Source organism: Pseudorasbora parva, chromosome 20 (genome assembly GCF_024679245.1).
Source record: "Pseudorasbora parva isolate DD20220531a chromosome 20, ASM2467924v1, whole genome shotgun sequence".
In the NCBI taxonomy this organism is placed as follows: domain Eukaryota; kingdom Metazoa; phylum Chordata; class Actinopteri; order Cypriniformes; family Gobionidae; genus Pseudorasbora; species Pseudorasbora parva.
This window is the reverse complement of record NC_090191.1, coordinates 40,682,012-40,697,769: the sequence shown is the minus strand read 5'-3', so window position 1 is coordinate 40,697,769 and position 15,758 is coordinate 40,682,012. Positions and strand designations below refer to the sequence as shown.

Here is a 15,758-nt window from a genome sequence, read left to right as displayed (position 1 = left end):
TCCCAACCATTTTTTTGGCACTAAAATGTGTATTCCATATATTAAAGTTTCATTACATGTACTCAAACTTCATTATAAATACAATAATTTCCTTGAATGGCATGCTGTGTGTGTGTGTGTGTGTGTGTGTGTGTGTGTGTGTGTGTGTCCTCTCCCACACCACTAGAGGACACCATTGCACAAATAATCTAGTCAAATGTTGCCATACTGGGCAAATAAAATGTCTAACATTGACAAAAATCTTGATTAGATCTTTAGTCTTTGCTTGCATCCTCTTTTGTTGTGTTGTTGCCATGTAAACACCTAAATAAAAAACAGAAATAAATAGTCTAATAAACAGTGCTTAGCTATATAAGAGATTGAACTTGAAAATACCTTATTTAAAATGCATTAAGTTTCTAAAACTCTCATTGTCTATGCAAAACATATTTGCATATTGAAGGAAAAACTCCATGTTATGCATGAGAGTGAGCCGAAGTGTCAGGCCAATGGGAGCAGCAGCTGAGCGCGTGTCAGATGGGGAGGTGAGTGAGAGACTTGAGGGGAAACGCGCTTCTGTGACTGATCGCGTTTATTTTGGGTTAATAACTGCTGGAATAAGAGCGGTTATACTTATACGCGTCTGTACTTATTGCACTGCATCCATGTATAAGTATTCACTCGACCGCTTTCAGGGTCATTGGCTCTGCGTTTGCTGAACGGTGAGTTTTATTATTGTCCGCTTTTTAAGGCAACCTTCCGGTAGAACCGTTACTTCTGAGCTGTCAGTGTTAAAATTAGCGTGTCTTGTTATTTCTGTTTAACAATGACGTTGCAATGTAGATAACTTACTTGTGTTTTTACTCTAAATATCATACTTATCAGAGTATTATTAAAGAAACTTCCGCGTTTGCTGTGTGTTTCAACAACGTGGAACTTTTCAAAGTTTCCTCTTGCTAAACGGGCAATGTAGGAAACAAATGATGGATTGCAGTGACATTCGGTTTGCGTTATACTTTTCTGCTTTGTCGACATTGGTTGTTTTGTTGTTTGAAGGGCTTAGCACACTTGTGCTTCCTGCTTTGATGACTTCCTTTGCATAAAGTGAACACCATCAGATGGTGGATAATGTAACCCTGTAACAACTATATCTAAGTATGTTTATAAAATAAATGTACATTTAAATATGTTCTAAAGACAACAAGTAACATTTGAAGCATATTTGTCATCTGTTCACCTGCTACTATTAATCCTGCCTTCATGTGCAATCGGAAGGTTTGTACCTCCCACTTCATGTCCAATTTTTTAACTAGGAAACAGTATTTACGATAATTATCGTAAATTATAGTATTTACTTTTTATCGTAAACTAATATTTACGATAGCACGTGAAGGCAACATAAATACTGTTAATTGAGTGCCCTGGATTTTATTTATTTATTTGTTTATTTATTTATTTATTTTGTTGAGAAAGCTAAAATCAACAGTGATCCATTTATAAAATGTTGTGGTGGTCCAGGGTGTCTTATTTGTGCATGAAATGAAAGGAAAAGTTCACCCACAAGTAAAAATGATCCCATAATATGCTCACCTGTCTTCCGAACATAATCGGAGTTATATTAAATAATATCCTAGCTTTGTAATGGCATCAATTAGTGACCAAATTTTTTAAGCTCCAAAAAAAGCGCATCCATCCATCATAAAAGTAATCCATACGACTCCAGTGATTTAATAAGTCCCTTCAGAAGCGTAGCGATGGCCTTTAGTAAGAAAAATATCCATATTTAAAACTATATAAACTATAATCACTGGCTTCTAGCAGAGGCCGGATGTGCATTCACTAGAGAGTTACCTGGTTTTCGCGAGAGGCGTCTATTCTTGCCTAAGCTTGCGTTACTCCTACATTGGGACAGAGGGTACTTTTCCGCCAGGATTCACTTACAGCAGGGCCATAACCATCATAGGCTTTGAGGAGGACAAGTCCCCTAATAATTGGAAATTGCCAAATTGTCCCCCTCAATATTTGATATTTCTTAATGCTGTTCTCCTTTCTGCACCGCTCTGTTTCTTGTTAGGATGGCAGACAGCTAAAAAAAAATTAATTTTTAGGCTGGTCTGCCTCAGCTGTCTAACAGCGCTCGTCAATGGCAAAATGATGGCCAATCAAATCAAAGAAGGCGGGGCTTATGCCGCCTTCACTTGCTATCGGAAATTTGATAATTCCCACTTAAGTCGTGATTACGAGCTCATCCGATTCAAATTTTGAATTGGTAGGGCGTTCATGTGCAATTTTTACCTAGGAAACTCGTATTTACGATAATTCTGAGGGCACGGGAATGCAGCAGATTGTATGAACTCCAACAAAGATATAAGTTGCTAAACATTTATTATTTGATGACTGTTTTATGATGTTTAACAACCCCCAGTAACATACAGTGATGCAAACTATTCAACTTTTTAAATGTAATTTCTCCATTTTAAACTGAAATACGCAATTATTTAAATGTCAATCATAATTGAATGTGACGAGACAGGAAATGTTTTTACACTTGACATATTAGACGTACTAACATGAGTGAATGTGTGTATATTATTAAATGAAATACTATTTGCAAAGAGTTTAAATGGATCATTTCACAACTATATAGTTTTTAGTCATTCTCTATTCCAGGGGTCTTCAACTAAAATTGCTTGGGGTCCAGAAAAAAAACCTTCTCACCGGCCGAGGTCCGGACAGTTATATACCCAAAAACATGAATCGATGTCTTTTTGCCAGACTAAAGAAATTAGTGTAGATTAAAATGTCTTTATTGAACAAAATATAATATGTTCTCATATAGATAAAGTATGTCTTTTCATTTTTTTAAAGCAAACATAGGTAATCCTTCAAAAAATGTATTTAATTTTGAGGTTATTCTGTTTGCATTGGTACAAAATATCTAATTCAACCAGTAGCCATGTCTGACAAAAATATGATGAATGAAAAAATGCCTTCATCTCTAAATCTGCACTGAAAATACGTTAATTTCAACATTACTAGCAACTAAAGTGCTTTTTCTGCTGAACTGAGATAAAGAGTAACAATCAATGAACACAAACCCTCCTGGTTAAAAAACAAAACAGAAATCTCATAACATATTTTTATGTTCATTCACATGTATAGCCTACATTTAGTTAGGTAGAGACTATCTTCAGCACTGCTCTCTCTGTGCTTCAAATTGCACTGGTAAAAAATCATTTGCAATATCATCCAGAAACACAAACAGGCAAAAATAAGGTGCCACCAGTGTTGGAAAAATGAAAAAGTCCACAAAATATTTTATCTCTTTATTTCAACTGTTCCTTTAAATCCAGAAAAACGTAAATAACCTCTCAAAAGGCTGAGCTGAGTTGAACTTAAAGATGGAATGGAAGCATAAACATTCCTTGTTCCAAAAAAAATAAAAATAATAATAATAAAAAAGTGAATATAGCTACATTGTCTGAACTTCAGTGCATGTGAGAAATTGGCTCATTTATTTTCTGCGCCCTTACCTCAGACTGCTGAGGATAAAGGGGTCTTTAAAATGTGTATGGCTGAATCAGAAATCGCCCCTATACCCTAAATAGGGCATTATTTGAGGGGACAGCCATTTGTAGTGGCGTCCGAAACCACAGTGGACATGTTTGAGTGTACTCACATGTTGCACCGCAATAACGGGTGTAGCCGATGTACACACAACAGCTGTCCGACTTCACGCACTCGTTTTCATTCACTCCTTCAAGTGAACTGTAATAGTGGACAAACGTAGGGAATAGTGAATGAGGGTTAAGGGGCCAATTTCTCATTCAGCCTCTGTTTTGCGCGCCGTTTTCTTCAGTCTCTTCAATGCGCGTCTAAACATGTAGTGAGCATAGTAACGTAGCCGCACACCGGACTGAAGCTCATGGGCGCGTCTCAGGATCTCACACCGGACGCTCACATACGCGCAAGCTCAGTTTTGAATCGACTTCTGACAGAAGAGCTGCATGATGTATTACATTTATATTATATTTCCCTTAAATCGTCCATGTACATACTGATTTCACCTTGTGCTACAAGAGATACACTCATCGTGAAGTTCTTCTGTCAGGAGTCGATTCAAAACTGAGCTCGCGCGTAATGTGTGCGTCCGCTGTGAGATCCTGAGACGCGCCCATGAGCTTCAGTCCGGTGTGCGAACCCTTTAACTGTCAACGCAACCGTGGCAACATAGGAAAAACGGTTCTACTGAGCTGCCTGATATAAATGTGATTATTTATTTATTTATTTTAAATCGCATTTGGCATTTAGTTATTTCAGTGTGTCAAACAGCTTCGCGGTCCGGATGGATGCATCTCGCGGTCCGGATCCGGACCGGAGTCCGCCAGTTGGCGACCCCTGCTCTATTCCCTAAAATCCCGTTTAATCCTTTAAGTATTTGATTTCTTTAAATAGAAAAACCTTTCAACACCCCAATGTTCAAGACATGGTTATGGCCTTGGCGTACAGCCTTGAGGGTGAGTAAATTATGGGATAATTTTCATTTTTGGGTGAACTGTTCCTTTAAGCAGCCCTAGTCTTTTTTTTTCTGAGAAAATCGCTCTTTCTTTTACCAATTTAGCATTGGTTATGGAACAGCAAGCCAGTGATGATGAACCGCCAGTAGTTCGTAGAGAAGAAAACAAGAGGAGAAGAAGGAAAATGAAAGCCTTTACGTCTAACTCCGCTGTATCAATGGATCATATACCTGTTGAGTTTGTACTTCCCACCATCAACAAAAACACCAAGACCCTAGACACGCTGCAACTGGACGTGACTGGAAATTGGACGGTAGAGCAGGTGAAGGTCCAGCTTTGGCACAGAGCCGTAACTACTAAGTTGTGCCCAGAGTTTTACCAAAAATACTCTCCAGACCACTGCATTCTGCTCTACCAGAAGAAGGGCAACTGGTATGAGATCTATGACAAGCAGCAGGTATTCCAAACCCTTGACTGTATCAGATATTGGAAAGCATTGAGAAAAGAGGTTGGGAAGATTCATCTAGTCGTTAGACCACAACCTGCTGAGGATTCGCTTCAGTATCAACGGTTTCTGAACCACCTAATTGGATATGATGTTACCGATGTAAGCAACGTCCATGACGACGAACTGGAGTTCACACGAAGAAAGTTACTGACCCCTCGGAAAATCGAGCTTTCGGATCGAGACCCCAAACTTTACTCGATGGATCCCTGGATGACTTCGAAGCCTCTCCCTGAGTACTTGCTGAGCAAAATAAGTAACAATCACATTTTGGTGGTGATACACAAGGATACAACAAGCCAGACAATTAAGGTGTCTATAGATGACACACCTGTTGGGGTTCTTCAGAGCTTCTTCGCCAAGATCACTAACAAGAGAGCACTTTTAGGCATATCAGAAGACGTCAGTGAATCTGATTTTGTATTGAGGGTTTGTGGACGAGAGGAGTACCTATATGGCAACTATGCCATCAAAGATTTCCACTGGATCAGACAGTGTCTTAAAAATGGTGAAGAGATCCATCTGGTTTTAGAGAGTCCCCCAAACCCAGAACAAGATGTGGTCCAAAAAGAGGACTGGTCTCAGGTTGATGACTGCACTGGAGTCGCTGGTACTCACGAACAATTGACCATCACTGAGAAAGACCACGAGAAGGTGTTCACCATCTCCCTTTGGGACTGCAATCGTAAATTCAGGGTGAAAATCTTGGGGATTGACATACCAGTGCTCCCACGTAACTCTGAGTTGATCGTGTTTGTCGAGGCCAGCATTTTCCACGGACAACAGCTGCTGGCCCAGGAAAGGACAGCGTCCAAACCCTTCACAGAGGAGGTGATTTGGAACACCTGGTTGGAGTTCAACATAAAGATCAAGGACTTGCCTAAAGGTGCCCGACTTAGCCTGCAGGTGTCATGTGGAAAAGCGCAGACTCAAGCGTCCAAGGAAAACGACTGCAAAAACAAGAGCCGCTTGCTCTACTATGTCAACCTGTTACTCGTGGATCATCGCTGCCTGCTCAGACAGGGCGAGTTCATCTTGCACATGTGGAAGATGCCCGAGAAGAATGAAGATAACAGCAGCGTTAACGCAGACAAACTTACGTCCGCAACGAACCCGGACAAGAACAGCTCCATGGCTGTTGCTATTCTCCTGGACAAGTACTGCTACCCGGTGGCTCTTCCCAAGAGCAAGGATTCTCCGGACTCAGAAATGGAAGGCGAAAGAGGGCAGAGAGAGATGCCCAACCATCTGCGCAAACAGTTCGAGCAGATTATTGCCACTGACCCCTTGCACCCACTCACCTCCGAAGATAAAGAATTGCTCTGGCACTTCCGGCAGGAGTGCATGAGGGATCCCAAAGCATATCCGAAGTTTCTTTCCTCCGTTAAGTGGGGCAAGCAAGAGGCTGTGGCGATCACACACTGTCTTCTGGAGAGGAGCACTGTATGGGACCGAAGCTTGCTTGATGTGGGTTTGGCTTTACAGTTACTGGACTGCCACTTCTCTGATGAAAATGTGCGTTCTTTGGCCGTACGGAAGTTGGAGACTTTAGGAGATGATGATGTCCTGCGGTACCTCTTGCAGCTTGTTCAGGTGAGCCTGGGGTTACAACACGCTATGGTTAGTTTTGCATAATTGCTCAGAACTCAACATGAACAAAGAAACTTCAGCATGCTATTTAAATCACCAAGGGAATATTTACATCAAATGAACCACCCAACTGTATGATTGTTAACAGTATAATCTTTGTTTTTGGTTATTTGTTTCATAGGCTGTAAAATTTGAACCGTACCATGACAGCGCACTTGCCAGGTTCCTTCTCAAACGTGCACTCAGAGTAAGTCAGAATCTCCTCCGTCTGCAGTCTTCAAAATGTTTTCAGTTCAATAATGCCAACTCTTTTGACTCCTTCGTAGAGCAAGCGCATCGGCCATTTTTTGTTCTGGTTTCTGCGTAGTGAAATCGCTCAGTCCATGCACTATCAGCAGAGGTATGCCGTAATACTGGAAGCTTACCTCCGTGGTTGTGGTGAAGCCATGTTGCAGGACTTCAGGAAGCAGGTGGAGATCACAGAGGCCTTGCAAAAAGTCACTCGTGAGATTAAGCAAATGTCTGCTGAAAAGTATGACGTTTCACCACAAGGTGATGACTACAGCCAGTATTTGTCCCTAGTGTATTGCAATAGGCCAACTCAGTACATTAATATCTAATGTGGTGGGAACACTCTAGTTGTTATTCAGCTGCGGCAGAAACTGGAAGGTCTGCAGATGTCAGGGTTGCCGGACAGCTTTAAAGTGCCTTACGACCCGGGCCTACGGGCAGGGGCGCTTGTGGTATGTAAAACTATACAGTACTCTTCCATTTTAGTTGCTATTGATCTACAGTGCTTCTAGTTTTAAAGAATATCTCAGGTTCAATACAAGGTTAGCTCAATCGACAGCATTTGCAGCAATATTTTGATTATCACAATAAATAATTTTATTAAATCGAAAATTAGTCAGGCACTTACATTGGAAATGAATGAGACTGATTTTTGGAGGATTTAAAAGTAGAAATGTGAAGATTATAATGTTATACAAAACATTGATTCTCGCGTTAAAACTTGTATTATTAGAGCTGTAAAGCTGTTTAAATAATTGTTACAGCCGTTTTAAGGGTTTATTACATTGCATTGTCATGGTAATTAAATTGCATATATCTTTACAGAGCTTTTTTACTCTAAAATCATGTATATATACTATTGAAACTGAAAATCTTTTAAAGTTTACTATAATCGGCCCCTTTGACTTCAGTGTCTTGCAAAAAAAATTGTGTGAAATTAGTGTGTGGGTGGGGTGGAAATCAAGATTTTGCCACATTTAGTCATTTGAGTTTAACTTGTAATGAACCTGGAACATTCTATTAATTTCCGGTAAGATCATTCATAAATATAGCACGTTTTCAAATAAATAGTCTTAGATAATGCACCCATTAAACAATGCACCATATTATTTGTAGATTGAACAATGCAAAGTGATGGCATCCAAGAAGAAACCCTTGTGGCTGCAGTTCAAGCGAGCTGACCCCACCACCTTGTCGAGTGACACAATTGGGGTCATCTTTAAAGACGGGGATGACCTTCGCCAGGACATGCTGATATTACAGGTAGACATGATCATTTGGATGCATGCTAGAAGTCTTCAACGGCATTAGCAGTCTTTCAAATAGCCCTTTTTTGACTTTCTTTCAGATTTTACTAATAATGGAGTCTATCTGGGAGCTGGAATCCTTGGATCTTTCCTTGTTACCATACGGCTGCATTTCCACTGGGAATAAAATTGGTAATGGTGGTTGATGTGTTTTTAAAGTTTTTTCCAAACACTGTTATGAGTCAAATAACATAGCATTCTTGAACAATGTAAGGACCGCTCCTCTTCTAGGAATGATTGAAATAGTGAAGGATGCCACTACTATTGCTAACATTCAGCAAAGTACTGTTGGGAACACTGGAGCTTTTAAAGATGAAATCCTCAGCCAATGGCTCAGTGAAAAGTGTGTCAGTGAGGACAAGGTATGTTATTTCCATTTAAACTGTTGTATTTGCTAAAGAGGAAGGAAACGCCTCACTTCCTGGAGTCTTGGTTTGAGGGCGTTTGCCTTTGTGGAGACCAGACATCTACACACATCCAGTGAGCTATTTTTAAACAAGGTCTATTGATTCATATACAAACACCTGCAAGTTTGGTCAAGTTCAGCTTCTGATAAGGAGGTTAGGTTATACGTCAGACCTTTGCATGTTTGTGTTTGCTTGATGCAAATGTGAAATAGGTCAGGCATTGGTGATTTATGTGATGTTTGTGCATTTTTTCCATCCCCGCACCACCTCTTCAGCACCAGCAGGCTGTAGAACGCTTTGTGTTCTCCTGTGGAGGATATTGTGTGGCAACTTATGTCCTGGGCATTGGTGATCGTCACAATGACAACATAATGATCACAGAGACAGGTAATTATTGTTATTACAGTAACCTCTCTGCAAATGAATATTTCAGGTTCAGTAAAAGTTAAGCTAAGTCCAAAGCATTTGTGGCATAATGTTGATTATGCCACAAATACAAAAAATAAAAAATATGCCCACTTGCACCTTTACAGCTCAAATTATAGATGGGTTTTAAAAAATTGTAAGCTCCACATTTTAAGTTCCTTCAAAAATTGTCCCCATTCGCTTGCATTTTAAGTGGCTCAACGTAATCTTGATATCTGCTTTTTAAGAGGTCTAAAATATAGCTACATGCAGCAGTGTCAAGCATGTCAAACACATTTATTTACAACATGTTTTTTAAGCATTGATCATTGTAGCTTATCAGAGACAAATATGTTGAGCTCATGAACACAATGGCCAATTACAGACAAATATGTTGAGCGCGTAAACACAATGGCCAATCAGAGACATATAGGTTGAGCTCATGAACACAATGCCCAATCAGAGACATATATGTTGAGCTCATGAACACAATGGCCAATCAGAGACATATATGTTGAGCGCGTAAACACAATGTCCAATCAGAGACATATATGTTGAACGTGTGAACACAATGGCCAATCAGAGACATATATGTTGAGCTCATGAACACAATGGCCAATCAGAGACATATATGTTGAGCTCATGAACACAATGGCCAATCAGAGACATATATGTTGAGCTCATGAACACAATGTCCAATCAGAGACCTATATGTTGAGCGCGTAAACACAATGTCCAATCAGAGACATATATGTTGAGCTCATGAACACAATGGCCAATCAGAGACATATATGTTGAGCTCATGAACAAAATGGCCAATCAGAGACATATATGTTGAGCTCATGAACACAATGGCCAATCAGAGACATATATGTTGAGCTCATGAACACAATGTCCAATCAGAGACCTATATGTTGAGCGCGTAAACACAATGGCCAATTAGAGACATATATGTTGAGCTCATGAACACAATGCCCAATCAGAGACATATATGTTGAGCTCATGAACACAATGGCCAATCAGAGACATATATGTTGAGCTCATGAACACAATGGCCAATTAGAGACATATATGTTGAGCTCATGAACACAATGCCCAATCAGAGACATATATGTTGAGCTCATGAACACAATGCCCAATCAGAGACATATATGTTGAGCTCATGAACACAATGCCCAATCAGAGACATATATGTTGAGCTCATGAACACAATGCCCAATCAGAGACATATATGTTGAGCTCATGAACACAATGGCCAATCAGAGACATATATGTTGAGCTCATGAACAAAATGGCCAATCAGAGACATATATGTTGAGCTCATGAACTTAATGGCCAATCAGAGACATATATGTTGAGCTCATGAACTTAATGGCCAATCAGAGACATATATGTTGAGCGCGTAAACACAATGACCAATCAGAGACATATATGTTGAGCTCATGAACACAATGGCCAATCAGAGACATATGTTGAGCTCATGAACACAATGGCCAATCAGAGACATATATGTTGAGCTCATGAACACAATGTCAAATCAGAGACCTATATGTTGAGCGCGTAAACACAATGTCCAATCAGAGACATATATGTTGAGCACATGAACACAATGTCCAATCAGAGACCTATATGTTGAGCTCATGAACACAATGTCCAATCAGAGACCTATATGTTGAGCTCATGAACACAATGTCCAATCAGAGACCTATATGTTGAGCGCGTAAACACAATGTCCAATCAGAGACATATATGTTGAGCACATGAACACAATGGCCAAACAGGTGTTTAACAGCGCTCCATTTAACAGCGCTCAAAATGCTAGAGGCAAATACTGGTATCATGGTATAGTCACATTTTAAAAATGTCATTACCGATTTGCTACCAAAGTCAGTACAACACTAAGGTCTAAGTTCAACAACACTAAGTTCAAAAAAGTATGTTTTTAAAGAAAAACAACCAACTGTTTGACTGACTATGGCAAATGCCATTTGCAATCAGATCGTCTTGAGCCAAGGAATCAGAGGAAAATGTAATTTTTTTTTAAGCTTTTACAGTTTAAAAGTTAACATAAACGTGAGTGCATATTTGGACAGTTAGTGCCACTAGAGCGATTGAGTTAGAGACTCCAAAATTAGTGTGGTTAATGTTCGGACTGTCCTCTATCAGAGTGCCAAATTTCATAACTTTCTGCAATTGGTTATATGGGTTGCCATAGACTTCCAGAGTGGAATAATAATAAGAACACTACTAACAATCACAAAAGGTGCATACCGGGGCTTGGCCCCTAATTCTTTTTTTGTGCATTTTAAAATCATGCATTGGTGTTGGAGTTAAACTTGTATTGAAGCCTGAATCTTCCATCAGTCAATAATCACCTCAAGGAACAATAACAAAATGTATGTTTTCCACCAGGAAACCTCTTTCACATTGATTTTGGGCACATACTTGGAAACTACAAGAGTTTTTTGGGGATAAGCAAGGAACGAGTTCCCTTTGTGCTAACTCCGGATTTCCTCTACTTAATGGGCACAACCGGAAAAAAGAGCAGCACTCATTTCCTCCAATTTCAGGTAGACGCATATGCTTGTAATATTTCATGATTCGGTTATACTTTATTTTGATGGCCCACTTTAGACTGTCTACTAAAAGTAACTTTGACACTACATGTCAACTAACTGTCATTAGAGTATTAGTAGACTGTTAGGTTAGGGTTAGGTGATATATAGGGTGCTTTTACGCCTGCCTCATTTAGTTCGGTTGAATCGTACTAGAGTTCGTTTGGTCAGGTGTGAAAGCAGCAATCGCACTCGGGTGCGCACCAAAAGTAGACCAAATAAGTGGTCTCGGTGTGCTTTTAAACAAACTCTGGCGCGGTTCATTTGTGGTGAGAACGTGATCCGACCTTGAACAGAACCAACTGCAAGAAGTACTGATCATTTTTGGACTAAACCAGCTGCCGTAGTCAGCTGCGCTGTGCATTATGGGATGAGAAAGTGTTTGTTGATAATGTGCACTTCAGCATGGCAGCTCGCGGACTATATTTTCGGAAGAAGAGCATGTCAGAGTTAAGAAGAATTAATGCATGCCTCCGCTTGAAGTGAAGAGCGATGCGCGCATACCGTCTGCAGTGCATTAGAAAGTTTTTTTTTTCAGTCGCATCCGCGCTTCATTATAGAAATGTATAATGAATAGAAATGTGTAAAGAACCTGTTTGAACTTAGCCCATGGGACTATGGATGGAAATTAGCCCTTGGCTACAATCCTCCATGTTTGTTCATTAACATGCAATGTTCCAAATCAAATAAATAAATAAAATAATTAATGAATTAATAAATAAATGAATGAATTGAACTAGAGATGTGAAAGCACCCATAGTTCAAGGTTACTTCTAGTTAGTAGGCCATCGAAATAAAGTGTTAGCACTGATTCTTCTGCTGTGACTAAAATAATCTTCCTCATAAACGCAGAACGTTTGCCTGAGGGCCTACCTGGCTCTGAGACACCACACCAACCTGCTGATCATCCTGTTCTCCATGATGCTGATGACCGGCATGCCTCAGCTGACCAGCAAGGAGGACATCGAGTACATTCGGGAGGCGCTGACGGTCGGACGCTCGGAGGACGAGGCTAAACAACACTTCTTGGACCAAATCGAGATCTGTCGAGACAAGGGTTGGACGGTGCAGTTCAACTGGTTCCTACACTTGGTGCTAGGCATTAAACAAGGTGTAGAGAAGCGTTCAGCTTGAGGAAATACAGCACAGCTACTTCATGAAGTAAATCAATGTCTTCATTTTTAAAAAGTGAGGCTTTTTCAGGTGTTACTGCACTGCAAAAAATGCTTTTCTTACTTAGTATTTTTGTCTTGTTTCTAGTCAAAATATCTAAAACTTCTTACATTAAGAAACATTTACTAGACAAGTAAAGATTATTGTCTTGTTTTGGGGGAAAAATAACTCAAAATTAAGAGAGTTTTTACTTAAAATAAGCTAAATAATCTGCCAATGGGGTAAGAAAAATAATGTTGGTTTAAGATTATTTTGCTTACCCCATTGGCAGATTATTTAGCTTGTTTTAAGCAAAAACTCTCTTAATTTTGAGTTATTTTTTCCCAAACCAGACAATAACATTTGCTTGTCTAGTAAATACTTCTTGTTTTAAAGAATTTTTAGATGTTTGGACTAGAAATAAGACAAAAATACTAAGAGAGACATTTTTTGCAGTGTGTATTTTTTTTATTTTTTTTTTAGCTTTTTATAGATCTATAAGACATTCTTATTTAATGCATACACATCATGCATTGCTTTGTTATTAATGCAGCCTTGATATTATCTTGTTTGGTTTAGGGATTAGGTCATTTTAATTAAATGTCCATAATAAAGCTGTAAATAGCACTGGTATTCTGTTTGTCTTGCACATTTCAAGATGGAGCACCAAGTCATTTTTAAAATTTTTAAATCTCTAGTCGATTAAAAATGGTTTCGGATTTTATACTGACAGAAATTGTAATTTTTTTTGGTGAAATGTCATGGATGAAATGCCGTATTCACATGTATTTGTCACCCTTAATTAATTTATTCTGTATGAGTACTTCTCTGGTCATGTGATGTCAAAAAGGTGACGTCATGAAGAATAAAGCAGCCTTTTCTAGGGAAAAAAATACATATTAAAAATAAAGAAACAATGGAAACTATATTGATGATAATCATTAATATTAACTCTCATCTTTAGTTTAATATCTAACCCATTAGAGCACTTTCGTAATGTATGGACAACCTACATGTCAACATGATTTTTTTCTTAACATATTTAACTTTATATTAAAATGCTTTGTAAATAAACAGTGTCATGACATTTCTTCATCTTAATTCAAATGACTTATTTAATCTAAATGCATGAAATACCCAGATGACTTTCTGTATTTAACGGAGCACAAATGTTTTTGACAAAATAAATTTATATTTTTCCATTCGAGTCAGTGGAGTCCAAAGGTTTTCAATCCTATGGACTTTTAATATCTGAGCAAAAACAGGTAAAAACATAAACAAAAGGCTATTCTTTTGTGTTCCAAAGAACAAAGTAAGACATATGGGTGAGTAAATAATCGTCATTTTTTGGGATGAACTATCCCTTCATTACTTTTACATCACTGAACATGGACAACTGTTGAGTCAAAGGTAAGTCAAGTCTTTGTTCCATGTTGTAATTCCGGTTTTTCTCCATTCATTCCAGAGGAGGAATTCACATGTATTTACCTACCAGAGAGATGTAGATGTTTTTATCTGTACAGGACTGTGCAGTTTGGGAAGCCCAAATATTTTTGGCACCACCAAAGTTTATGTTGCTTGGAATTGTGCAGTGATGATTTTTAAATTGAAATGTGAATATAAACCTTTACACCCCGCTCGTGTTCTCAACCTTGAAGTGAACAAACGCTTTCCTGTTTGTTGTTGAAAGTAGGATCACGTGATGGTCCTTAAATCATAAAAAGAAGCATCTCCAATGACGAAAAGCAGCAACAGTTTGACAAAAAAAAAAAAAAAGAATGATTCTGTGAATCACATTTACACATTTTTTACTGTTAAAAAGTAATTTTATATTTTTACAATCCACTGTAAAAAACAACAAAAACAACTTCTAGATCACTCATATAATCTGAATTTTATCTGAAGTCTACTGAAATTTCTTGGAAAGATATTTTTTGCATTGTTTAGTCAGCAGAACAATCCAAAAACATGAAATAATAGTACACTGACTAAAGAGAGTCCATTAAAGGTCCAGGTCATTTCACTCCACGGTCTTTGAAAGGCATCTCGGGCATGCAAGTCCAGCTCCTATCTCTAAAAGTAGAAACACCAAATCCTCCCAAACTTTTCCTCAAGCTTACGATTAAATTTCATATTTGAAATCACCAATGACATCTGACAACAACCGTCTCATATATTTTGTTGATAAAAGCTAGAATCATGCCAAAAAAAATGATTTTTTTTCAGCCTGGACAAAGCTTATGCGCTGTCCTAAACACGCATCTCAGGCCCTACAGGCAAATGGCACCCTAAATCCTCACGGTCTTCCTTTAACTCTAACTTTTATTATAACCTATTATACCATAAACACCGCATCCGATGGGGGCTGCCATTTTGTTTTCGTGTTTGTGTGCATGATTTTAAAAATCGAGGCAACGAATTAAATCACCCGCACAATTTAGGAAACCGAGGGAACAAAATGGCAAATCATGCTCAAGATTTAGTACTAAATCACTCCATCGATTAGCCTAATTGCACAAATGATTAAATCGAGGGAACAAATTACCGCAATAATCGATTGCATGATTTTGCAAACCAAGGGAACGAAATAGTAAATTGTGCACTTTTTTTTTTTGACAGTTTTTGTAATGCTGAAAATGACTCACTGGCTTCTCGTGTTTCTGTTGATGCCGTTTTTGTCTGTTCTACCAATTTAGACTTCCTCTGTTAGTTTGTTTCACACATACGTCTTCACACTTTCTGATTACAAAAAAAGACAAGCCATGATGTGCCACTTTCCCTACATATGACAATTAGTACAGTCTTAATCTCTTAATTAGTGTGGAAATAGTGTTATTTTCAGCATTTTGTTCATTTGACCGAACAATAGTGTTCTGTTTCTTGCTTCCTCTATTTGTGTCTGAATCTAAAGCAACTGCTGAATCACATTTCACATCCCAAAAATGAATTTAAAATAACAAATAATAGTTTGTATAAATGAAAAGCAAAGT

The 15,758-nt window shown here is 38.6% G+C and overlaps 1 protein-coding gene across 2 annotated transcripts; it reads left to right on the top strand.

Moving 5' to 3' along the window:
* Window positions 1–508: 508 nt before the first annotated feature.
* On the top strand, window positions 509–12,918 carry pik3cg (phosphatidylinositol-4,5-bisphosphate 3-kinase, catalytic subunit gamma). Of its 2 annotated transcripts, XM_067427549.1 has the most exons (12): window positions 509–701; window positions 4,435–4,496; window positions 4,601–6,594; window positions 6,773–6,838; window positions 6,918–7,143; window positions 7,231–7,334; window positions 7,999–8,145; window positions 8,231–8,321; window positions 8,421–8,551; window positions 8,872–8,983; window positions 11,414–11,571; window positions 12,469–12,918. In XM_067427549.1, exons 2-12 carry the CDS (start codon window positions 4,466–4,468, stop codon window positions 12,748–12,750), a joined length of 3,342 nt encoding a protein of 1,113 aa, XP_067283650.1. In that variant the 5' UTR covers window positions 509–701; window positions 4,435–4,465; the 3' UTR covers window positions 12,751–12,918. The 2 variants fall into 2 exon arrangements, with proteins under 2 accessions (XP_067283650.1, XP_067283651.1); XM_067427550.1 differs by lacking the exon at window positions 4,435–4,496.
* Window positions 12,919–15,758: the final 2,840 nt, after the last annotated feature.